The 26,507-nt window shown below is 43.8% G+C and overlaps 3 protein-coding genes across 5 annotated transcripts; all 3 read left to right on the forward strand.

Annotated features, from left to right (window-relative positions):
* Positions 1–442: 442 nt before the first annotated feature.
* Positions 443–1,315, forward strand: LOC308164776 (arylamine N-acetyltransferase, pineal gland isozyme NAT-10-like; the record flags this gene model as incomplete). The annotated part of the gene is made up of 1 exon (XM_080538802.1): positions 443–1,315. One exon carries the CDS (start codon positions 443–445, stop codon positions 1,313–1,315), a length of 873 nt encoding a protein of 290 aa, XP_080394928.1.
* Positions 1,316–7,465: 6,150 nt separating this feature from the next.
* cnep1r1 (CTD nuclear envelope phosphatase 1 regulatory subunit 1) lies at positions 7,466–9,803 on the forward strand (the record flags this gene model as incomplete). 2 transcript variants are annotated; one of them, XM_080539368.1, is made up of 6 exons in its annotated part: positions 7,466–7,538; positions 8,250–8,321; positions 8,447–8,520; positions 8,606–8,715; positions 9,125–9,179; positions 9,357–9,803. In XM_080539368.1, 6 exons carry the CDS (start codon positions 7,469–7,471, stop codon positions 9,396–9,398), a joined length of 423 nt encoding a protein of 140 aa, XP_080395494.1. In that variant the 3' UTR covers positions 9,399–9,803. The 2 variants fall into 2 exon arrangements, with proteins under 2 accessions (XP_080395494.1, XP_080395495.1); XM_080539369.1 differs by having other exon boundaries at positions 7,469–7,526.
* Positions 9,804–10,362: 559 nt separating this feature from the next.
* Positions 10,363–26,102, forward strand: heatr3 (HEAT repeat containing 3). 2 transcript variants are annotated; one of them, XR_013937659.1, is made up of 15 exons: positions 10,363–10,575; positions 15,786–15,958; positions 17,170–17,257; positions 18,559–18,662; positions 19,022–19,131; positions 19,243–19,380; positions 19,636–19,943; positions 21,128–21,218; positions 21,471–21,631; positions 22,194–22,276; positions 22,777–22,913; positions 23,526–23,614; positions 23,863–24,006; positions 24,212–24,316; positions 24,454–24,484. XR_013937659.1 is itself a non-coding variant. In XM_080538883.1 (15 exons), exons 1-15 carry the CDS (start codon positions 10,438–10,440, stop codon positions 24,860–24,862), a joined length of 2,055 nt encoding a protein of 684 aa, XP_080395009.1. In that variant the 5' UTR covers positions 10,363–10,437; the 3' UTR covers positions 24,863–26,102. The 2 variants fall into 2 exon arrangements, 1 of the variants encoding a protein (XP_080395009.1); XM_080538883.1 differs by lacking the exon at positions 24,212–24,316 and adding an exon at positions 24,749–26,102 and having other exon boundaries at positions 24,454–24,630.
* The last annotated feature ends 405 nt before the right edge of the window (positions 26,103–26,507 follow it).

The following is a 26,507-nucleotide window of genomic DNA, read 5'->3' on the forward strand; positions in this document are numbered from 1 at the left end:
TCTTGAAACTTTCTAAGCGTAGAGAAAATAATCTTTAAGAGTATAATTCATTGATTGTCCATCAATAGTACTTTTTGTAGGGTTACTTTTACATTCATATTATTATTTGCCAGCCATTCCTGAATCTTAGACCAAAAGTCAGAAAACCAACTAACATAATGTACTTTGATGCTTAATAAACTTAATGCTTATTTTGAACAGTCCATCCAGATACAACCAATGGTTTTGTCTGTCTGTGTAGTGGATGGTTTAGATTAAGGCAGCAGCACATAATTAGCAGCAGTCAACTAATTATATGAATGATATTATCTGCAACTATACACTTTCTACTTAAAAGAGGAGGTACATATGTAAAACATGTTTGCATATTTCAAATGTTTTGTTAAGGTGTTAAATCCTACATCATTAAACAGTTATGCCATGTCTTTTTACCTAGGACAAAATGAATTTGGAGCAATACTTTCAGAGGATTGGGTTCAAAGGCCCATTTGAGAAACCAGACCTTGAGACACTGAAGCTGGTCCATAAACTGCATGTGATGTCAATCCCATTTGAAAACCTCAGCATCCACTGTGGTGAGAAGATCACAATGGATGTTGAATTCATTTACAATAAGATCGTCAGGGGCAACCGTGGAGGCTGGTGTTGTGAGAATAACCTCCTGTTTACCTGGGTGCTGAAAACGATGGGCTATGATCCCACAACGCTGGGGTCAAGAGTCTTCAACAGCATCAAAAACGATTTCAATCCCATGGAGTCTCATCTCATCAACATGATTGTCATTGATGGGATTGCTTACATTGCAGACGTGAGTTTTGGGGTATCTTCTCAAATACGGCACCCACTTCAACTTGTATCTGGGAAGGAGCAACCACAGCCCGCTGGTGTCTTTCGCCTCACAGAAGATGGAGATATTTGGACCCTGGAGAAGACCAGTCGAAAGCCCTTGGTTCTGAATGAAGACTTTGCCAACTCAAGTCTGGTAGACAAGAGGCAAACAAAGAAGGTCTACTGCTTCAGTTTAGTACCACGTGGGGTCGATCATTTCCTTGTAACATGCCACTCTCTTCAGACAGATCCAAATTCTCTTTTTACCAACAAGTCCATCTGTTCACTGCAGACTGCCACGGGTTTCCGAGCGCTCATTGGCTGGACTTACAGTGAGGTCACCTTCAACTACCAGGAAAATGTTGATCTTCTGGATATAAAAGACATACCTGATGGTGATGTGGAGAAGGTGCTGAAGGAAAGGTTTAATGTGTTGTTGGTAAACAAGCTGGTCCCCATAAACAACAAAGCTAGCTATACTCTCTAAGAGCCTGCAATACTTAATTGAGGTGCTGTATATTGACCAAAGACCCCCCCCCCCCCCCCCCCATCACACACACATCTCAGTTTGCACTATTAAGAAATTAAGAAGAAATATTCACAAATGTGTTGTTTCCCAACTTAATGATCAAAATCACATGCTTTTATTGTTTACAAGCAATAATAAATGTTTTTACTCAACTGCCTTTTTTGCTGCCTGTCATTGGGTAATTTTAGTCATACATACACACAGAATTCCGTAACAGATCATGCGTGAGGGGTATTTTAATCAATTTAATGCATTGATTGAATGCATAACCTCTTCTCAGACCTTTTTAATTATGGAATGGAATGGAATGGACTTTATTTGTCATTGCTACAGTACAGGTACCAAACAATGAAATTTAGGAGGGGAGGCTCCCCTGGTGTTTAGGAAAGGAAAAAGAAAACACATTTTAGAAAAAGCATAGATGCATAAAATCACAAGAAGGTAAGGAGCTGGTTTACATCAATAAAGGCTATGTACACAATCCACTGTACTATACTGCACAGATAGTCAACTAGGGTTGTCATATTGCACAAAAAGTATTTTTTCACATTATTTTAAAGTGTCACAGTTTGCAGGCTTGAAAATGTACATGTTTGTGCCTCAGCACTAGCTGCCATACAATCCGTCCGGACTGTCCTGGGCCCAGAACTTAGGCCTATTCTGTGTTCAGGGCCTTGACGGCCCTGTGGTAGAAGCTGTTCTTCAGTCTGTTTGTCTTAGCGGCCGGGGTCCTGTACCTCCTGTTCGAGGGCAGCTTGACAAAGTGTTCGTGCCCAGGGTGGGTCGGGTCCTTGGAGATCTTGGAGGCCCTCCTGAGACAGCGTGTTTTGTACAGCTCCTCCAGAGAGGGGAGGGGGGCGCCGGTGATCTTCTGTGCTGTTCTCACGACTCTCTGTAGCTCGTTTCTCTCCGCTGTTGTGCAGCTGTGGAACCAGTTGGAGATGCCGAAGGTGAGGATGCTCTCCACTGCGCCGTGGTAGAAGGCCACCAGTATCTCCTGCTTGTTGTGTTGTTTCCTGAGGCATCTCAGGGTGTATAGCCGCTGTTGTGCCCTCTTGATGGTGCCTTTAGTGTTGTCCTTCCAGGCCAGGTCATCCAGCATGTTGTGTCCCAGGAATCGGAGGGTTGAGAGTAGACTATCTCCACGCTCTCTCCGTCGATGAGCAGGGGCTGGATCTCGGACTTTTTCCTCCTGAAGTCTACGATGAATTCCTGGGTCTTTGACTTGTTTAGCAGCAGGTTGTTAACCTTGCACAGCTTGCTCAATTGCTCTACCTCATCCCTGTACACCGCCTCGTCCCCCCCCGAGATACATCCCACCACGGTGGTGTCGTCTGCAAACTTTACGATGTAGTTGCTGGGGTGGATGGGGGTGAAGTCGTGGGTGTAGAGGTTGTAGAGGATGGGGCTTAGCACGCAGCCCTGGGGTGACCCAGTGCTGAGGCTGAGGGCTGTGGAGGTGTGGGGGCCCACCCGCACCCTCTGGGGGCGGTCGGTCAGGAAGTCCTTGATCCACGCACATATAGAGTGTGATAGACCCAGGTCTAGTAGTTTGGTCACTAGCCTGTCTGGAAGGATGGTGTTAAAGGCGGAGCTGAAGTCCATGAAGAGCAGTCTCGCGTAGCTGTTTCCCCTCTCCAGGTGGGATAGAGTGGGAATCTTATCTTTACGTTTGTATGTTTTCAATCTATTGTAGTTGTTTTTGGGTTAGACATATAATGAATTTTGAATCTTTGTTCCTGACCTTTTAAACTGCAGTTACTAAATTCTGGTGTTCTGGTGTGCCAATGGTTGCATTCCAGGTAACCTATAATGCAACTGTGCAGCACTGTGAACCAGAGTGAATCCTTCCTGCATATACAGCGTCATCCTCCTCAAGTCAACCTCTGCATGGGTTAAACATCACGCCTCTTCCTCACACCTCAACTGAACCTTCGCTGACTCTCAACCTTAGTTAATTTTTCAACCCTGCCTAAGTCAAACATTACCCATCTTTCTCATACCTGCATGAGCCAAACATCATCCCTCTGTCTCCCCCTTCCGGTATCCTCACCCCTGCATTGAACAAACCTCACCCAGTTCTTTCACTGCTGCAACCTTCCCTCACTAGTCTCAACTCTGCGCTAGTTATGACTAGTCATGACAGGTCATCACTTCTTCTTGTGTCAGTGTGGCCTAAATAGCATGTGGTATGGTTAGTATGGTATGTAGATTAGATTAGATTAGATTCAACTTCATTGTCATTATAACAGTATAAGTACTGAGACAACGAAATCTAACCAGATAGATAGTGCAAATAGTGGCATAATGCAAAAGACACGGTAATGATAATGCAGACAGTGCATGGTATTACAGTATGTATAAATAAATTAATATAAAGTGAATATACATGAGATTAATATAAATATGATAGTTATTATATGATATGTACAGTGCATGGTATTACAGTATAAGGTATTACAGTGAGTATTAATAAATGAATATACTTTTAGTTAAGTGGTTACTTTAGTTTAGTTTAGTGGAGGTGATTATGGACTTCCGGAAAAAAGGCCCAAACTCACTCTCCACTGGTCATCAATAACTCCCCTGTCACAATAATGGATGAATTCAAGTTTCTGGGCACTACCATCTCCAACAAACTAAAATGGGATAACAACATCACCCATTTAGTTAAAAAAGGCCAGCAGCGCTTGTTCTTCCCCCGTCAGCTGAAGAGACTCCACATCAGTCGTCACATCCTGGTCCAGTTCTACAGGGCCGTCATAGAGAGCATCCTGACATCCTCCATCACTGTCTGGTACGACTCTGCGTCTGCCCGATCCAAGGCCAAGCTACAAAGAGTCGTACGGACAGCTGAGCGGATCATCAGCTGCCCCCTGCCTCCCATCACAGACCTCCATAGCTCCAGATCACTGAAGAGAGTACGCAAGAATGTGGCTGACCCCTCACATCCAGCTCACAGCTTGTTTGCATTACTCCCTTCTGGACAGAGCTACAGGGCCACCAGGACAAAAACATCAAGACACTTGAACAGTTTTTTCCCCAAAGCCATAGCCCTTCTCAATAACTGCTGATCATTGTACCTTGCACTTTACATGTTCTTGCACTTAGTTGTACAGTATTTATTCATAATATCCACTCATATTGGTACTGTATATTTTGTCTTGAGTATTGTCGTGTTGTCGTGTTGTTGTTTTATGTACTGTAGCTTGTTTAGTATGGTTGAATACCAAATCATGTTCCTAGTGCACTGCACATGGCGAATAAAGTTGAGTTGAATTGAATTAATCAGTAACTAATTAGTGACTGTTGCATAGAATGTGTTTTTTGAATGGCTCTCTAGACCAGGGGTGGCCAACCCGCGGCTCGCGAGCCGCATGTGGCTCTTTGCGCGGTGTTACGGACTGGATCAAGTGGTCAAATGTGGTAGTACCCCAGAACAGACAGACACAGAGACTAGGGTAATAATAATAGTATTTATTAAAAGGGGCTAGGCAAAGAATGGTCGTAGGACAAGCGGGGGTCAGGCAGGGGGGAATAGTCGGCAGGTAAGCAGAGGTACTTAGGCAGGAGGGGGTAGTCGGCAGGCAGGCAGGGGCTTTAGGCAGGAGGGGGTAGTCGGCAGGCAGGGGTTTAGGCAGGAAGATTTAGCAGTTCCATTTTGGGGCTAAAGAATCCTATCTTTTTAAAACGTGGATCAAGCAGTGTCGCCAGTGACATTACGCTCATTGATTGCAATGAGTACAGCTTATCCTTTAATTGTCTTCTTAGACTCTCAGCCATTGCTGTGCTCTCTTGTGTTTGGACATGTCCCATTTCCATCTCCTCCAGTGTGTGGTATAGCATTGATAAAAGAGGAATAACTTTTGAACCGGACACTCTCTTCTCCTCTGACAGAGGATCCAAGCCACTTCCCGAATCGGTCACGTGGTACGGCCGGCAGGCGAAGCTTCGCTCTTACCATACGTCATCAACACATGCCTCGATACGCGCACCACCAAAATCTGCCTCTGTTACTCGACACACGCTACGAAGCGTCGGCTTCATCTCGCCATCACTACAGGCAGGGGCTTTAGGCAGGAGGGGGTAGTCGGCAGGCAGGCAGGAGTTTAGGCAGGAAGAGTAGTCGTTAGGCAGGCAGGGGCTTCGGCAGGAGGAGTAGTCGTTAGGCAGGCAGGGGCTTAGGCAGGAGGAGTAGTCGTTAGGCAGGCAGGGGCTTAGGCAGGAGGAGTAGTCGATAGGCAGGCAGGAGGGTAGGCAGGGCAGGTAGGCAGGCTGGCGTAGACTGGGGGAGGAGAGAAAACAAACAAACAAAATAAATAAAACGACTGGGAAAATAAACAGGTAATAACGGAGCTAGAGTTCACAGGAGACAAACGAGGGAGCGAGACGACTAACCACATAGGATCGGATTGATCAAGCGTCAGACGGCAGGTTGTGGGGCCTTTTATCCAGGTCTCTCCTCCGGAGATTGTAGACACCTGCTGGAGCCGGCGCAGCTGTCTCCGATTGCGCCTGATTGGTCCCACCGAGCGGCGCCGAGGTGGAAGCGAGTGGAGCCGAAGCGGGATCCACAACATGCGGCTCTTTAATCCATTCATTAAAAGTGCGTGGCTCACTCTCTGTGTCTCGATAGACATTGTTTTGGTATGGCAATCTATGGCACTCGCCATACATGGATTCCACAAAAAAAAAAAAAATCCCCAGAAAATGTAATCTGAATCACGTTGTGTCATTTTGGTGATTTTATCCACTCCACACCACCACGGTAACTCAAAATCCTCCCGGCTCCATCTCACCCCACCAGCCAGGCACTGTAGTGGAGCGCAGGGTTGCCAGACGGGATTTGACAATTTCCAGCCCAACCAGTCTAAAAGCTGCCAAATTCACCCGTCCAGTGTGACCAAAAGTAGCCCAATCTGGCAACACTGGTGGAGCGACATCGGTTCCTCAATAAACAAGCCACAAGTAACGTTCATGTTAACATCTTGTCCATGACCATGATTCTCCTTCATAAAGGTGGGTTAAACAAACGGTATAAACGCCATAATACTGTTGGTTCAAATGTAATATATTAATGAACAAGTTCATGTCATGTTCTGTCAAACATGTTCTAATGTTATTTTAGTGAACAAACGGACCTCACGTCACCCGCGATTGTGAAGCTAACTCTAACAAGCTAGTTAGCGAACATTAAAGATTACAACAGCTAGTTTATGTCAACAATGTCTCTATTCTCAATAATTTCAGTAATAATTGTACCAAATTGGGGCCAGTAAAACTAACTTGTGTGTAAGTTATATGTATATATTGTCAATCGTCTCACTTTTAGTAGGTGAGCTGTAACAAAAATATGCCAGGGAAAAAAAGGAAAATGGACATAGCTAAAGACCTTTTGGTCAAAGGGCAGCAGAGACAAGTACAGGGACACAGGTGAGGTCTCACAATACTAGTGTTTTAACAGTGCAGTTAATTTAGAGTTGAGAATAGCTAAATCTGTAATGTTTTGTTTCTACTGCGATTGAACCAGTCTGCCTGCTAGGAAAGATGTAGATTACCACCTACATACTGTAGTTGTCTCCTTTATTCATTACCTTAATGTCATATAAGTCAATTGTATAGAAACAACTCACCAAAATGTACTATTGCACAACTGATTTGGCAACAAAAAAAATCCACCAAGTCCCCCCTCAACCCCCCCCCCCCCACTTTGTACCTTGCCATACCTTGGCCTTTGCTGAAATGACAACACTGGTCTCATAGCCTATTGGAAATGTATTGCGTGTGTGTGTGTGTGAGAGTGAGAGCTTTTGTGAGCCCGCATGTATGATGTGGCTCTTTCTGGTACCCCAAAACATTTTTCTGGCTCTTATAATAATATAATATATATATATATATATATATAATAATAATAATCTCCGACTGGTTGGCCAGCCCTGCTCTAGACTAAACTTGCGCATGCGCATTCAACGTCAGGAACTCCACACGCGCCACTGGTAGGCGACCTGGAACGCACCCAGTTTTTGAGACCAATTAGACCAATCACAGTACAGTTTACGAAACCGTCCAATCCGCTGCGAGGTCTCGTCTGCCTCCACGGCCTAGGGGGGAATGTCGCGCACATTCTGCTGGAGAGTGAGAGCAATGAATTCCTTGGAACAGGCCGAAGGTAGTCAACATGGCAAGCAAATTCATTTTATTTCCAACGAATTCATGTTAATGATTGTGTACGAAGAGTAAAAGGCCGACTTTAAAGTGAAACGCACAATGATGAACATGTATTTACAATTTATTGTACTTGTACTCGCTAGCTGGCTAGCCTTAGCTAGCCTGGTTAGCAGCCGACCGGTGACGTTGTTGAGATGATGTTTAAAGCTAGTCTGTCACCAAATGTCATATTTCTCTCGCTACGTCAATGTAGGTCAGTTTGTGTACAAAGTTTTGCGATAACATGATGGTGCTGCGCGTATAAGAAGGTGTGATAGTTAGCTAAAAACTTAGCTAAGTAGCGATGTATCAGTTAGCTAGCTTTTACATGTACATCTCCAACTAAAATACCTCTCCGCCTTACAACACGATGCAGGTGATGTTCAGTGTCAGAGGAATAGATTGGGACTCAATGCGTGATGGATCTCAAGTCCTTCAGGAATGTTTTAGATACGTTTCACTTCATCTAACAATGGCACCCCATTACTTCCTATTTTGCATATAAGCAGAACACTACATATCACGTATAAACGTGTGCAGGTGTTCCTGTGTTGCAGGTGTTTTAGTTGAAAGCAGCTAAAGCTGTTCTGATGTACCAATCTGTATATTTGCAATGTATGTCACTCATGATAACATCCAAAGTTTGCCTTATCTGTAAAACCCCTTTCCCTTACATTGTCTGTAGACCTAAAAGCCTTTGAGAGAAGATTGACAGAATACGTCTCCTGTTTGCAGCCTGCAACTGGTCGGTGGCGAAGTGAGTGACTAGTTTGTATAACTGTCAAACCGTAATGGAAAATGGCCATTCACATGATTACTCTGGCTTCTGACACACATTGTACCGTGTATATCATTTTCATGTCTGACCTCTATGTGTTTCAGTGATTCTAATAGTGGTCTCTGTCTGTACGGCGACTGGAGCCTGGAACTGGTTGATAGACCCTGACACTCAGAAGGTCAGTGGGCATTTGACTTTGACTAGTTGTGTTTCTGGCAGACAAGGATAGCTTTCTAATCCATTTACCTCTGCTTGTTCTGCAGGTGTCATTCTTCTCGTCACTGTGGAACCATCCGTTTTTCACCATCAGCTGCGTCACTCTAATTGCACTGTTCTTCGCTGGAATACACAAACGAGTTGTCGCCCCGTCAATGTATCCTTCCTCTTGCTAAAAGCTCAACATTTACATCCCCACTCAGGTTACAGGGGCGGCTGTGGCGCAGGAGGTAGAGCCTCCGTCTAATGATCGCAAGGTTGGCAGATCGGCGGTTCGACCCCCGGCTGGCCACATGGCGAAGTGTCTTTGGGCAAGACACTGAACCCAAAATTGCTCCCAGTGAGCGGGCCAGTGCCTTGCATGGTCGCTTGCCGCCATTGGTGTGTGAATGTGTGTGTGAATGGGTGAATGAGAGGTCGTTGTAAAGCGCTTTGGATAAAGGCGCTATATAAGTGCTGTCCATTTTCCATTTACCAGGTTACAAGGCCCGTACATGTAATTTCAGTTCCTACCCTACTAACAGTCATGAACCAATACTGTTCATCCTTAACTCCTATACTTTCAGTATTGCAGCTCGTTGTCGGACGGTTTTAGCAGAATACAACATGTCCTGTGATGATGTAAGTTGCGAGAATCATCTCTGTAATACAATCTTGATTGTCACAATTTAAAAAATGTTTTAATTGTTATTTCAAACAATGTTTAAATTCTAAAAATAGTAACATTCCAAAGTATTGCTTGGCCATCTGTGCATTGACCTCCATGTCTATTTTTGTGTGTCTTTGTGTCTTTTACAGACGGGGAAACTTATTCTCAAACCACGGCCACACATCCAATAGTCACAAACTCTTGGGGGGAGGGGGGGGGGGAGTTAGATGTTCTTAATATCACTATGTTGATTGCCATTGAACAGCAAAGGACCGGAATTCTACTTGGGTGATCAGAACAACCAGAGACGGAGGGGGAAAGGGGTTATCACCGAGGGCGGTTTTGTTGGAGTTGCATATGAAAGAATGAAGAAATAAGGGGAGGAACAGACAACACCTTTTTAACAGCATCTCAGTGTTACCGTCGCCCTTAAAGCTGCTTCTGTGCACACAAACCCTTTGATATATTTTACTCATTCGTCATGAGTTCAGATGTGTTTATTTCTAATGACATGCCTTTTGTTTTAGATAAATGTTTCTATTTTTAAACTAATTCTTATACAATATACCTAATAAATAAGTGTAAAGACATGTTTCCCATGATTTACTCTTATACTGCTTGTCTTTGCCTTTGTCTTTGTTCAGATTACTTTGCATTGATCTAAAACACAAATGATCATGACTAAGTTGGTGGGACTTGCCTTGATGACAAGTAAAGTCACCTTGGCCGAAGAACACAAAAGTTACAGATCATGTTTTGAACAAGACTGATCAGTTTGACGTTGTCTAATGGGTTCCTATTTGCTGTTATAGTCTCAGGCATAAACGTGAACATGATGAGATCATGGGCGTGAAATATACCCCATGTTGTATTTGTGTATGTACATCAGTGCCTGAAATGTGAAAATCTGCATCTAGCTTGTCACCACTTGAATGAATGAATCATGATTTATGGTTCCATCCAGTAGTAGCCTATTCTAAAGGGGTAGTAGCACCTCATTAGATAATAGATGATTCGTATGATATGATCTCTGCGAATGTCAATTTACGAGAGTGCACCCTCGCGACATGAATACGACACCATCTGCTTTGCGAGGGCGTGGGTACTGCTTTACGGCACTGGACGATCCTCCGACGATCCACATGGTCGGAAATGATGATCTAGTATTGGGCTGCTCTCACTCGTATACCAACATCGCCTGTCGATCAGTCACTTGATCATAAGTCAACAATGGGTAAAACTAAAAATCACAAATTCAAACGCCCTCAGTTCAACCCAGATGGACTGTCTGCCAATGCAGTGAAGGAAGTTGAAGACGACCACGTTGATGATGCATTTGACTCTCCTGCCGGGGAGTTACTGGAGAAAGTAGGACCCCCATCTACCTTCACTGTTGTTGGATTTACAGTATTTATATCTCATTGTCATGCGTCATATCATTGGTCAGATGGTCTAATAGAGTGCTTGGAGAGTAGCAGCTTTGCCAGGCATGACAATCTCGACTAGCTTGATCACAACAATCAGCGATCTTCCACAGTGAGTCTGCCACAAGCAGGAGTCTCAACCATGCTGTTATGGGAGACCCACCTTCCTAATAAAAGGATCTCCTTCAGATGCAATAATAGACCAAAATCAAGCAGTATGAATGAATGAATGAATGAATGAATGGTCTTTATTGTCATTGATATAGTACAGGTACCATACAACGAAATTAGGGAGGGGGGGCTCCCCTGGTGCTAGGAAAAAAATACTAAAAACAAGAAGGGAAAAGAGCTGGGGGCTATTCCACGAAGCTCGATAAAGTTCTAAGCCTCGATAAAGTTCTAAGCCTCGATAATGTTAGCTTGCGTTCGGTTCCATCAATGTGGCTCAAATAATTCGCTGCTTGGTTGAGCTCCTTCTGAGTCAGATATAATTAGCCTGGTCGCGACCAGGCTAAAACACAGGCTATAGTAAGACACGCTCAAAAAAGGCTCACAGGGGCTCACAGGCGGAAACTAAACCCCGAACAACAGTTCCTCATGTGTCTTTTAGGAAATATTAGTTCCCACTTCACACAAGATAGATAGATTAGATAGTTTGACTGTGTGATAGATAGATAATTTGATAATTTGAAAGTGTGATCGATCGATAGATAGTTTGATTGTGTGATAGATCAGTGGTTCCCAACCTTTTTTGTCTTGTGTACCCCTTGAGCTGTTTTGCCATGCCAGAAGTACCCCCTCACTCATGCGTGTTGATTATTTCCCAAAAATGTCAATTAAACACTAACTTGCAAATATAACATTTATTATACAACAGTTAGTTCCGACCAAGTCATTTGATTGGACAAGAGGCATTCCATGAGTGCCGATATACAGTATAACAGCACTGGGACTTTTAACTATATGTATCTGTATCTGTCCACCGCACATGTGTTCTATTACAGTTTTTTCCAATTGCTAACACAATAAAATGACATGCATAGCACAATTATTTAAACTGACACACAGAGAGCAAAACCTCTTCTCGAGTCTCCAAAACTCTAAACACATTTTCTGCTTTACACACATTTTGCTATTCAAAATGGCACTTTTTAAATGCACTAAACACGGTTCTCTGCCTAAGACACAACAATCTGACATAAAGTCACATGTTTGCCATTTCAAAACACTGCCATTCAAAATTAGACTACATGAGCTAATTGGCCAATACATGTGCCACCTGGCCACCTCAATGTTTAATTCATTCATCACACACACACACACACTGCCTCGAGACAGCCAGCGAACGTCTGTGTGAAGCAGTAGCTGCTCATGCTCTGACCCGCTGCCATGACAAAGAGTTTGAAACAGTCTGTGGTTCATTGGCCGGGACTGAATGAAGTTAATCACCTTAACTGCGTCGTCCATAACTGCACTTAACTCGGGGCTCATCCTTTTGCTGGCGAGTGCCTCCCGGTGAATAATACAGTATATCCACTTAATTTGGGGGTTCACCTTCATCACACGCCCAAGCAGCCCACGCACCTTACCCGTCATTGCTGCCGCTCCATCGGTACAGATGTGACTGCAGGATTTCCACTCCAGATCGTTGTCTTTGAAGAAGCTGTCAATAATCAGAAATATTTCCTCGCCAGTTGTCTTTTCTGGCAGCGTCTTGCAAAACAAGATATGCTCATTTATGTCCGACTCTTCTTTATAACGCACAAAAGCCAGCAGCTGAGCCTCCCCACTAACGTCGGTCATTTCGTCTAATTGCAAAGCGAACTGACCTGCTTGCTTCATTTGATCCACCACTTGTCCGACAATATTTATGGACATATCATCAATCCGACGGGAGACGGTATTGTTTGATAATGGTACCAACTTGAGCGCGTCAGCTGCTTTCTTGTCCAGCATAGTTTTAGCCAAAATCATAGCGGCAGGCAAAATCAGAACTTCGGCGATTGAATGTGTTTTTTTTTACTTAGCCACCAGTAATGAAACAGCATAGGACGCCTCCAGTGCTTTGCTTGACACACTTGCCGCTTTCTTCAGTGTAGCCTGACTTGACTTGAACTCTGACAGTTTTCGCTTGAAAAAGTCGTCAGTTTTACCAACAGTTGCTAGATGTTTGGTGCTCTGGTGTCGCTGTAAATGGGATGGCTTCATTGAATTATTAGCCAGGACTTCGCCGCAGAAAAAGCACTGTGGCTGTGGTGGATCAGCCGATGTACATGTAAATCCCCACAAAACATATGTTTCCAAATAATAGCGGGGTCCTTTTTTTTTTTTTTTTATCTGATCTAATCGTCTGATCTGCCTCTGATCTGACCGTTACTGTAGCTGGTCGTTTTAACCATCTGTCCATCTTTGCGGTATACTGACAGGCCTAGCTGACTTGCGTGCGAAAATGATCGTGAACATGATTTAAATGTGACGTGACTACCACTTGTGTTACAGTCATCACCTGTCGGGGAGGAACTTAAGTTGCAGCGTACCATTTTAACAACAGGTTTATGAAATGACTTGTATATTTATTTATTTTTTTGGAAGGGGAAATAAATTATAATTCCAAATCTTTCCATGTACCCCCTGCAATCCCCTCACGTACCCCTAGGGGTCCGTGTACCCCCGGTTGGGAACCACTGTGATAGATAACTAGATATTTTGAAAGTGTGATAGATAGAAAGATAGATCGATGGATACATAAATTAAAAAGTGTAAAAAATAAAATGAATAGGTATGTCTATCAACTTGCATTGCTGTTATCACAGCGGTCTGGTTGGCGCAGTGGTTAAGGCAGCCGGCTGGAGTCCCAAAGGTTGCGAGTTCGAGACTTGACTAAGTATTTTTTTTATTTTTTTTACATTTAACCGAAGATTTCATGCAAAGGCTTCAAACACCATTGTAATCGTGTCAGTTCTTGTAAATTAGCCTGCACCATAATTTTATAGCCTACATACTTTTTTAGATGAGATTTTAGATTAGATTCAGACAACGAAATGCAGTAAAAAGTGTGTCCGAAGAGGGATTCGAACCACGTCTAAAAATGATGAATAAATCCTGTGGCAGCGGTCGATACCACTAGGCCATTGTGGCGATATGACGGTTTGTAGCCTGCTGCTGATATCACCACAGTAGTAATATTCATTTATTAAAATATGAACATATAACAATAACTGGGGCTAGTATGACCTACGCATTTAATCGGTCAGCAATTTCTTGCCAAACCATTTCCCTCGCGCGGCAGTATTGCACTATTTTACATCTTATTTTTCCGTCTTCATAAAGATCAATAATTCGGGAATGCTGCGCAAATGTAGTACCCCTGCAGAGTGGAGTATCTTCATTTCGACAGATCGACTCTTCGGGGCTCTTTATGTCTGCGTGCACGCCTGGGTTTCCGTTAACCGGCAATTACCGGTCTTTGTCCGGTAAATTTTGTTGAAGTCCGACATATTGAAAAGTCGTCGGACATATTGTCCGGTGAAAATAATTCCCTTTGAATACAATTCGCTAAAGTTAACATTCTGATTCCTTCTATTTTAAAAAAGACGAATATATAGGCTATGTATTTCTTTTATTATGATATGATTTGACACCGGCATGATGATGACTCCTAATGTGTAGGCCGGCCTATGCGAAACAGCGCACAGGTGCCACATGGGATTGATGCCAGATGGGATTACAGTTTAACCAGTCTATTACCGCTTAAACACAGTAGCCCATTCGGCGGTAACCCATGCCTATCTGGCAACCCTGCCAACCCGTCCACCATAGTAATACGGTTTCTTGATTTCCCATCTATGGGTGCGTTCGTAAACACGCTCTGGAAATCCGATCAGCACTCGCGGAACGCCTCTCGTCCAATCGAACGACTCGGTCGCTCTGTGACATCGAAGCCAGCGTGCGCTCCGGCGCTCTCAGAGCGTGTTTACGAACGCACCCCTAGAAGTTTCTAGCCAGCTAGCTGAAGCTGCTACACACACTAGAGCCATGGCGACCGAACGGCAAGTTAAACAACATACTATAAAAGTGACATTGTTTTACTCATTACTCATACATTTGTTGTCATTCAGTTATACAGTTATGTTCTTCCCATTGTCATACTCCCGAGCTAAACGAAATGCCTTCCCAACCAGCGAGACTTATAGAAATGACGTTGTTTTATTGATTTAAAAAAAAAGGGTAAAACTGGAAAGAGAAAATAGAAAACTCACATTAATCCCAAACAATTTAACAAACTTCAGTTAACGTAATGTGGAGTCCGTTCATTGATCGATGCTGTCTGTTCAGTTCCCAGTGAGGCGCCCGTTCAGCGCTGGACCCGTTCAGCGCTGGATTTGACGCATGGCATAGCGCGCATCTGTCAAATCATGTTATATTATTATATATTATATAGCTCGCATCTAATCGTATCGGATGAGAAATAGACATTAAATGGCATATATAGGCCGCTACACAACAGTAATCACCGCGACAAACAGCTATATTAGATTTGGAGAGAAAAAAAAATATGATTTTGCAAAAAAAAATTTTTTATTATATTTTAATATGATGACCGGAATATATCACGTTTGTCCGGTAAATCGAATTCTTCCCGGACACGATGTCCGACGGCAAATTTTTCTAACGGAAACCCTGGTGCACGCGCCCATATCGAGGATTTGTAAGCCTGTCTTCTGTGAACACTGATGACACAAGCCTGATGCTCGTTCGAGGAATCACCTGAGGCTTGAATTCCAATCTCGAGTTGCCTGATCGCCGCATTTATTTCAATCGCCGCTATACGGATCCACCTTTAGTGGAATGGCCCCCTGGTTTACATAAATAAAGGCTATATACACTATCCACTATACTATACTATACAAATAAAACACTGTGCTGTACTCTAACACAATTAATATATTCCCTACACCCCTGAGATATGTCTTGTATGTATTTCATCTACTGTATAGAAATGTAAAATCTATAATACACTATACTATACACTGATAAAAAGCATGTGTTTTAGCAGCTAAAACAGCAAGAAAATCATCATCCATAATTGTTCGATCGAAGGAATCAGGGACGACATCCACAACTGTGGCGTTTAACTCCTCTGTGTGTGTTCAGTTGCAGAGTCCCAACGCAGACGTGCGTGAGTTTGCGTGTGCCAGCATCTCCCGTGTGGTCCAGCAGAGCCAGACCATCCCCGGCTTCCTGCAGCGCGATGCGGTGCGACGCCTCGGTCCCCTCCTACTGGACCGCAGCCTGGCCGTCAGGGAGACCGCCACTGGGGCACTCAGGTGAGCCCTCCTCAGGGATGGACTGAACACCCAACACACAGCACCCTGACAGAAAAGCGTTGGTGTCTGTCCACTGCGGATCATACTGTTTAGATTTAGTTGTCACTCGCGATGAAATTTGGGAGGGGACTGTGGATCTGTCTCTGTCTGTTCGTATGTCACATGCAATATCTCGGACACCACTAGAACAATTTAGAGAAACTTAGGTGAATGATGCATCTTGGCGTAGAGATCTGGCATTACAGAATGGGGTAAAATTGGGTAAAATTATTACTGCTACTGCTATGCATTTATTGCTATGCTAAAACTATTAATAAATTACTCGGATTGATTCAAGAGGATTGCGATAGTAACAACTGAAATTACAAATTGTGAACAAGCAATTCACACATGGTTGGGCGCTGTACATCATTCGTGCGAGACAACATGTTTACTGTAGACTTGTAGACTTTGCAGAACAGTACATTCTTTGGGTCAAGATTGGAGACCAAGTCATTTGTTTGTGTTACATTTGGTGCCCTAATGTAAACACATTCTGACAGATGGATTCCATTGGAGGTGCCACACCTCTAAGCCCCATTCCCCTTACCATTCAATGTCCACACTCACACCCCTGGTCAATGTGATCACTCTTTACCCTTTGCACTACTGCTGTTTACAATTCTACCTTTGCACATACCATATTATTGCACATTGCACATACCTCTTTGATACATCTGTACATTGCATACTGTACATAAGCTACTTTAACTGTACCGGTAGCTCATAACTGTATATCCCTCTAAACTACTGTACTTGCCATACTGTACCTATCACTGTCATATTTTCATATCATGTTTTTATATCACTATTTGCACTTCTGGTTAGATGCTAAACTACAATTCGTTGTCTGATACTTACTCTGCAATGACAATAACGTTTAATCTAATCTAATCTAATTGTTGTGACAGTGATGACCATCCACAAATTGAATCATTTGATTCCATTTAAGCACTTCAAAAGTATTTTGTATGACTCCATGCATTCTGAATGTTCATGTGCACTTTGATATCTGATCTGTTATTTGCCATTCTGTAATTAGTTTTCTGTGATTATGTTATTTTTACTGTGTATAGTTGTATTTTTATGTAATCAGGGCGTCATTGGAAAAGAGAGCTTGCTCTCAACTGGTCCTCCCTTCTTTTTTTAAATGGATGCTTTTATCCTGTCAGGAACCTGAGTGTCTGTGGTGGCCCCGAGGTGTGTGATGACATGGTGAAGTATGACGTGATGACTCCTCTGACAGCACTGCTCAGAGAGGTGAGAGGCCTTCCCTAAACGTTTAGCCCTAGACCTTTTATCCCACGGTCCCGTTAACTCATTTAGTGTCGAGTGTGAATAATAAAGCTGCCCAAATTGTCAACATTATTCACTTTATCACCCAAAATGCCTAAATGATGATGCTTAATTTTGTAGCCAATCAATGTGTTGTTGCTAGGTAAATGCCATATTTAAGCAATATCACACGAGAGGGAGTGTGTTATACTGAATATCAGCACGGCTGTGATTCGGTCGTAGGTACGAGTACCGAAATGAGCTGTGCTGATATTCAGTATAACAGCACAACCTCGAGTGTGATATTGCTTTTATACAACAGTTCTACAGCGCGATTTATTAGTCAACAGTAATAAGCGACAACAGATTATGATTTGTTTGTTTATTAATCATAAAAATAAACAAAAAATAGTTCCGCAACTCAACTTCAAATGGACTGTTGCCTAGTAACCTGAACACAAACATGTAGTCTAATTAACGGTCATTTAGTAGAACATCTGTGCGGCGGAGTGATACATATAGTTAAAAGTCCCAGTGCTGTTATACTGTATATCAGCACTCATGGAATGCCTCTTGTCCAATCAAATTACTTGGTCGGAACTAACTGTTGTATAAAAAACACTTAAAGCACTCTAGGTAGTGAGTGTTCCGGAATCCTTTGGCAGTTAGTGAGTTAAAACCACTGCTATATTTGGCTGAGGGGTTGTAGTAGCTTTTCTTTCTTTCTTATTATATTATATGTTATTAAAAGTAACATTACAGATGTTAAAATGTGATACATTTAGACTGGCCTGACTCAGTTAAAACTGGTTTACAGCAGGTTCCTATTCTGCAGCACGAAAAGACAGAATCACATAACAATACAAAAAATAAAAGCGGGAACCATCACAGAATCACTTTATCACAAAGTAGGGTCAATAAGTTTACCAAACATTTAGATAAAGGCTAAATGGTAACTCAGTGATACCATGCCAATTTGAAGTTATCAGATATGTAAAACTATTCATGCTATTTAGGAAAGTTAGTTGGACAATAACCCATTGACCCTGCTCTCTCGGACGGATTTTCTTTTCGTTGTATGTTGTGGGTGTACTTACAATGCACTCAGTCACATGAAGTTTTCAGATCTGAAGAACACTTTTATGCATGACAGAACAGGGCAGGGCCTTCATTCCATTATGGTTCGCTACCTGGATAACACATCAATGCATAGTTAGAATATCAATCAGCTGTTGCTATGTTTAGTTTTTTTTGCGCCTTAACTTCACTATGTTGTTTCTCCATAGTGTTGCACTGGGTTTGAGCCCAGTCCCGCCCTTTTGTCGAAAGAGAGGAAAAACCCTGTAGAAGATGTGGCCAATGAAGCCGTAAACTTACTGTTGAATCTCTGGTAAGATTGGGTTTTGAAAGATCCTTGCTGGCTCCCCATCCACCACGGTAGCTATTTTCCAAATGTAGAAGATGGCCCAACTGACAATATGTTCATGTTAGCCAGCAGAGCGACACTTTACTAGTTTGGAGACAAAGAAGTACAAAGAACTAAAGACAGTAGCCTAATTGTGTCCTAGATGGGCCTTTGATACAGTAGCATTGTTCTTTGATGACACTTTGGCACTGTATTTTCATTGTCTGTTGTAAGAACGCAAATGTGTCAGATCATGGTCAGGATATGCACAAACTAAGTAGCCTCTGATTGTGTGTTATGGGAGTTGTTTCACCATGTTCTCTTGTGTCATGTCACCATATCAGTGAGAGCAGCAGCCAGGCATTGTCTGTGTTCAACAAAGCAGGCCTTCTAGATGTCCTTCTACAATGTCTGGAGCGACACTCGCACAATGTCAAGCTGGCTCTGTCGGCTGGTAAGTGTCATTGTACTTACCAAGCCCGTTGTCATATGTTTGCATTTACTTTTCTTAATCCTTTAGTGAGGATGTGACTTGAATTGTGTGTGTGTGTGTGTGTGTGTCTAGCCCACTGTTTGCACACAGTGACTGAGGACAACGAGCTGCTGTGTAGCACGAATTCCGCCGTTCTAGGAGCTCTGGAGAATGTGCTGCTGTCGTCACATCCCGGCATGGCTCACACACTGCTCAGGACACTGGCCGCAGGTAGGGCTCCGAACACCTCTGTCCTCCCGTTTTAACTCAACTCGTTCACACGTCCCCCGAGGTTCAGACATTGACGCCATTTAGTATGCAGTACGCCGTAGTATGAAGTCGAGTAACAGTAAAGGGGATATTTCCTCAAGGATCAAATGGCATCTCGGAAACTGTGAGAGTAGTCGAGAGTCTCGAGTTACATACTGTAGACCATCTGATACCAGCGTTTGGCAGTAGGAGCTTTTATGTACGCTCTGTTAACAGGGTCACTGTGGAACATGAAGAGCAGCCTGCCTACGTGCCGTCAGGCCCAGATACTCAACGCCCTGGTGGCCACGCTGTCCGTCAGCCTGGATCTGGACGCCGGCCAGCTGATCCCTGAACTCAGGGAGGCGGAAGTGGCCCGGAACGCCGGCGCCTCAGCCTCAGGGGAGATGGAGGACCAGGCAGCGGGCGATATGGTCGTGGAAGAGATGGAGGAAGTGGTGGAGGAGGAGGTGGAGGAGGGAGATGGACACAAGAGGAATGGAAAGGCAACCCAGAAGGATAATGACTTTTCAGACCTCTTGCCTGTAAGTGTTGTATTGCCCTTCTCGAAGCCTAAAAACACCATAAACATTTGTGACACGGTCTGGTAAAAAGGGCTGCGTGTCGGCAATTCTCAAGTGGTTTGAGGGGGTACCGACATTCAAATAAGCATATCTTCTTCAACTATTTTCTGATTTTAATGTGTGACACATCATTTGAAAGCTTACACTTTCATAATCTGGAAAAAACGGAAAATGCCCATGCCCTACTTGAGGACCTTTTAACCAGACCCCATCACAGTTCAATCAATCAATCAATAAATCAATAAATTAATACTGTATTTTAGTGCCTAACCCCTCGTCTGTTTTAAAGATTCAGCGACAACCTAACGTTGTCGAAGCAGAGAATGCTCCAGTAAGCATTCACATATTCAGGCTGCTTATTCTTCGCACTTTGTCACTTCATAGCGGTGTTTAGTTGGCTGTTTAGAATTATGAATCCCTACATTAGTCCATCAGAGGGCAACTTGGGAAGAGGCTAACGATGTGTGACTCCAGATTGCCACTGTGGAGGCTGAAGTGGTCCTCTCCTCAGGGAAGGGGTTGCTTCCTTCAACAGTGCCAGACACCAGAGTTCACACACAGGGTTGCAGCTGTAGAGTCTCTGCTGCAGTGTTACTGTCCTCCCCACGCTGACCCCGGTGAGACAGAGCTGTCCCCCTCGGCACACACCGAAAAAGTTGGCTTTAATTGTGGATGACATTCATGGCGATGCTCCATTAAAAACACGGGTGGCAGGACAAGGCAGGGCAGGGCAAGGCTGCTTCCAGCTCATATGAGTTCTGTGCGATGCCAAGTAATCTTCCCCATTCCTGAATTTTGTTATCACAGCTGTGCATAGTATTAATGAATCCATTTCATTGTATTATTAGCCATATCAACTACAATTCTGCATGCTTGTTTTTTTCTTTCTTTCTTTAATTTATTATATTCAGGTTTATAGAATGAAACGTGTACTTACAGCAACTTGCAATCGAGCAACGTTAAAAGAAGAAAAGCAAAGCGACATCAATCATATAATTCATTACATTTATATAGCGCTTTTCCGAGGCTCAAAGACGCTGAATATACATGACGCTTGTCGTAGCGCCAGCTTGTAGTCTGTGCTTGTTGGTTCCAGTAATAAGTGTGTGAACCTGTTGATTCACGTGGCTTCTGCTGTTGTCCAGAGGGGGAAGGACGAGCTAATGGAGGCGACAGCCTTGCTGACAGCTCAGCAGACGTCCTTGGAAATCATCGTCAACATGTGCTGCTCTGATGGTAAGGGTTCATGTCAGAGGCAGTAGTGCTGGACTGTAGTTTTAGCATCATCTTTACTGTCTGTGACACAGCTGTCTGCTGGTGCACGCTCACACTGTGCAGATTACGTCATACCATGTTGTTGTTGTTTTTACCAGTAATACCTTCTTGTTCCTCGGAACGCTTTTCCGTTTGCTTTTGAGAGTATGCCAATGACGTGAGTCACTTTAACGACGGCCCCCAGCAATTTTGTTTGTTTGTTTGTATTCTAAGACCCGTCGGACGATGAGTGGGAGGAGACGTCTAGCGGCGACGAGGGTGAGGGAGAGGCTGTTCCTGACGGCCTCTCTGACGGGAACTCTAGTCTGCTGTCCCCACTGTGCCTGTCTGCGGAGGTCCACGGGGCACTGATAAACCACAACATCCCCGAGAAGGCACGGTCTAGTAGTCTGAGTTCCTACACTCTGTCTGGGGGAGGCTGGGGGAGGTAGAAGGCTCTGGTGGAGGTAGAAGGCACGGTCTAGTAGTCTGTGTTCCTACTCTCTGTCTGGGGGAGGCTGGGGGAGGTAGAAAGCATGGTCTAGTAGTCTGTGTTTCTACACTCTGTCTGGGGGAGGTAGAAGGCATGGTCTAGTAGTCTGTGTTTCTACACTCTTGTCTGGGGGAGGCTGGGGGAGGTAGAAGGCATGGTCTAGTAGTCTGTGTTCCTACTCTCTGGCTGGGGGAGGCTGGGGGAGGTAGAAGGCACGGTCTAGTAGTCTGTGTTCCTACACTCTGGCTGGGGGAGGCTGGGGGAGGTAGGGCCAGTTGCATGGAACGGAATGAGGAATGGAATCAAACATACATGAGCTCGTCCACCAGCCTCCCCTGACTCATGTACTGTACAGTTCCACTGTAGAGGTGTGTGTGTGTGTGTGTGTGTGTGTGTGTGCATGTGCATGTGTGTGTGTGTGTGTGTGTGGTGGTAATGATCTGTTTCTTTTCGCCACACCGTAGGTCCTCAGGAAGACGCAGTTCCCTGCCAGCGAAGCCGTGGGTGTGTGTCGTAATAATCCTCATTGGAAAGGATTGATACAAAAGTAATTTTCACTTAACATCTACTGTGTTGGATTATTTTAATTTTATTTTGTATTTGAATAATGCGTGATTTGTAATAAACATTTGATTTCAGACATTTGTCCTGGTCCTTGTTACAGAGGACCTGTATGCTTGCTTACACCGCACAAAGAGATTAGCATACCTGGAGCGGCATGTATCGTAGAGGTTAGAGAGGCTGGCTAGCAATCAGAATGTCGCTGGTTCCATCCCCACCTCAGGAGGGGGCTGCATGTGAGCTGGTGACTGGAGGGTTGCTGGCATCATATCTAAGGTGCCTACCACTGCCGTTGTGCCCTCGAGCAAGGCACTTAACCCCTAATTGCTCCGGGGGGCAACGACTATGGCTGACCCTGTGCCTAGAGCAAAAAATACATTTCGCGGTGCTCTGTGCAATGACAAAAAGGTTGCATTTGATCTCATTTAGATTAGGCCTACAGTGCATGCCTCAAGGAGCTGATGGGGAATGTCCATTTGTCTCCAGAATGCAGCGGGTCCAGTACCGGGCTCTGACTTGTCTTCACAACATCCTGTCGACCATGGACGCTGAGTCACTGGGGGGAGGAGCCGCCCTGCAGGCTGCCGCACAACACCTGTCCACACTGGTCTTCAGTGCCGCAGGTCAGATGTTCACTTCATACTATGACTGGTGGATAGACGATTCACATACTTTGTCAAATGTATCTGTCGTAAGTCGCTATGGGTGGAGAAGGCTTCTGCACCTCTCTCTTTTTAATTGTTGTCTGTGAGCTGATAGTTCCTATTATATCAATTCTCTAAATTCTCCTAATTCTCTTCTATGCCGTGTTGGGTCCTTGAATTTGAGGGAATTGAGTCTTGAAAGTCCTTGAAAGGTGCTTGGATTTGATGTTTCATAAGGTGTGGGAACCCTGTAAATAGTGCAGAGTGGCCATGATACATTTGTAGCGATCAAAGAATGAGATCCCATGATGAAGAACGTTCAGTGAAGAGCATTGTTTTGGTCCAAATGAAACACGTTCTAAAATCTGGTGTCAAGGTGGCCTTTATGTACCTTTAACATTTAGTTTGTTTAAAAGGATATGCAAATATGCGGTATTAGAAAAAGTAGCATATTATTCACATCTTTCCTGTGTGGCCAAAGAGGGCAGCAATGTGCCACCTCTACATGCTTCACCGTTAACACTATAAACATGGTTTTCTCATTCAGGATGATAATGATCTAATTTGAAGTCCATGTATTTGCTTACCCAGAGATGCCTAAGGAGGAGGAGTTTCTGGAGGCAGTCACCAGTGCCATGCGGTCTCTCTTACAGATGATCGCGTCTATAAACATCCCACAGGTGAGAGGGGTGTCTCAAAAGTCTCTCAACTAGATTGCACCCACACACTTTCCAGTGTCAGTTGAGACAATACCTCAGCACTATCTCACATTTGTTTTGGTCTTGGTCTCTTGTGTGTGTGTGTGTGTGTGTGTGTGTGTGTGTGTGTGTGTGTGTGTGTGTGTGTCTGTGTCTGTGTGTGTCTGTTTGTGTCTGTCTGTGTGTGTGTGGGTGTGCTTGTGTGTCTGTCTGCATGTGTGTGTTTCCAGTGTATGAGCCCCCAGCAGCTGATGAGCCTGAGTGAGGCAGCAACCCGCTGTGAGGTGGTCAGTGTGAGGGTCAACGCCCTGGCCATTCTAGGCATCACAGGAAGCATGCTGGCCAAGGAGAAGGATACAGCTGAAACCCTGCAGGTATGTCAGAATGTAATCCCTAATCATTTGTAACATGTCAAATGTTTCAATTACTTAACGATCCCTTCCAAAATGTTATTTTCTTTATTTACAGATACAACAATATTATATTATCTTCAATCGTTATGATTACTGTAGTCGCTAACACTTATTACTGTATGTTTGACTGTTAGAATTAAACAATGTTTCCCCCCAAAAAATGAAGAAGTGCTGTTTGGGGGTGGCGGTGGCACTAGAGGTTAGAGAGGGCGGCTAGCAATTGGAGGGTTGCTGGTTCGATCCCCGCCTCAGGAGGAAGCGGCATGTGCCCGTAAGCAAGGCACTTAACCCCTAATTGCTCCAGCGTGGGCTCCAACCACGGCTGACCCTCTGCCTAGAGCAAAAAAATGCCAAATTCAGACAAGTTCATTGCATGGAAATAAAACTATTATTATTCTTTCATCACAGATGATTGGCAATGCATTGCTCCAAGTTGCCTCAAAGGATCCCAACCTTGTGGTGTGTGGCGAGGCCCTGGATGCCCTGTTTGACGTGTTTGCGGATGGAGCGGAGTCAGAGAAAGCAGCTAAAAACATCCAACTAGTGTCTGCGCTGAAGGCACTTCAACCTGTCTTCAAGGCTAAGGTACCTGATCTGCAGAAACAGTTTAGCTCCAAAACGTATACACACACACACACACACACACACACACAGTTGAATATCATCAGTCTGATTTCTGCCTCTGTCCTCCTTTTTTGAGCAGATTCGTAAAGAGGGGAAGGGAAAGTACACCACTGAGCAGCTGTGTGTTCTGGACAACATCAAAGTCAACCTGAGGAGATTCATTGGATATTTGGAGACTGTGATGAAAAAATGACAGCAGCCCAACACTGACTGACATATATATATATACATTACAACATTGAGATTTGGGACTGAACGAGATTGAGTGAGAAACTCTAAACTGAATTCTCATTAACGGCCTTGGTTGATTTCATTTGTTTGGTTTCTCTTTTTCACTCTCTGATTTATAAGCTGTGTTATTTTATTAGAGCTCTGTGGGTGTTGAATAGTTTGTGCACAAAAATGTGCACAAACTATTTTTTTGTTATTTTATTTTTACCCCATCCCCTCTTTTTTTTGAGTGCCCCTCGCATTTCGACTTGCCCCTCGGAACAGAGTTACAAGGGGTAGTGGTTGAAATCTTCCCCTATGAAATGGGACAATCCTTGAATGCGGAAAACGGAGGGGTAGGGCTAAATTGTAGCGGCAAGGGGTGTATTGGTATTGGGCCTTTAATGAATTTCGTTTCAATACATTTTTGTGCTGTAGCCTCTACTAAGGTACATTTCAGTGTACTGTATTTTTATGAAACAGACTGACACACCTGTATAGCCCAATGCACACAGCGTGCGATTTCTGTTGCACGACAACTTCCATTGTTGTCATGAATGGAATCGAATTTTCGCTGTGCGATTAAAATCGGGGCCGTGTGCATTGGGATGCGATTTTCTCATAGACTTCCATTCAAACTTCAAAATGGAATGTTGACGTGCAACAGAAATCGCACGCTGTGTGCATTGGGCTTATGTTTCACACTTCCTCAACCACCACATGCTGCTACTATGACATCACAGACAGTATCCAAAAATTGCTCAATAGACTATGCTTGTATTATGACCAGCAGTAGGCTACCCAAGTGCCTCTCTGCTGACTTCATAGTGGTCCCATGTGCTGCCACGGAAAATGTGATATGGATAGGCATGTTGTTTGGTGACCTCGTTTCCAGTAACATTACTGCCTGCAGACCTGGGCCATTACAAATGTATGACAAGGTCCTCTCTATTTTTCACCTCTGTTAGCTGACGTTGTGAGATGTCATCAATAAAAATGGCAAGTTGATTTGCTGAATTCACCACTTGTATTCACACAATGATTGATTGGTTGTAAAAAGTTATTTTGTAACCTTTCTATCAGCCCTATTATTGCTTGAAACAAACAAAAAAGGTGTTAGAAGACAACTTGCTTATACTACAATCATTATTGACTGACTGAACATACAATGATACAATACTTGTTTTTGTGTGCTTTGCCTTTTTAAAAACAATGTGTTAAATCGTGTTTTTTTCCAATGGGAATTGGTTTATCAGCTGTGTGTACTATCTGTGATTCATTTGACAAGACTGGAATATCAGTTCAAGTTCGCACACAATGATTACCATTTATTCGTTGGAGATTTGCTACATCTTATATTACTATGCAGAGGCGTAAGGAGTCTGCACTGGGCCCCTAATGCAGATGACTAGTTGGCCTTAGGGTTAGGTGCGATTTCTTCTGCAACTTGCCTCTCTTTGCGTTGTGTAATTAAACTCAGCAGTTTCCCAGTCAGCCACACTGTTTCTTCTGTCACCTGTTAATCAAAAAGAATATGCAGGCGTTCCATCAGGCAGCATCAACTAGACACGAGCGGTCGTTGTCGTTGGTTGTGCTCAATGGGAGCGCGTCTATGTTCCCACAGCCCA

This window comes from Nansenia antarctica (genome assembly GCF_963989245.1).
Source record: "Nansenia antarctica genome assembly, chromosome: 9".
NCBI lineage: Eukaryota > Metazoa > Chordata > Actinopteri > Argentiniformes > Microstomatidae > Nansenia > Nansenia antarctica.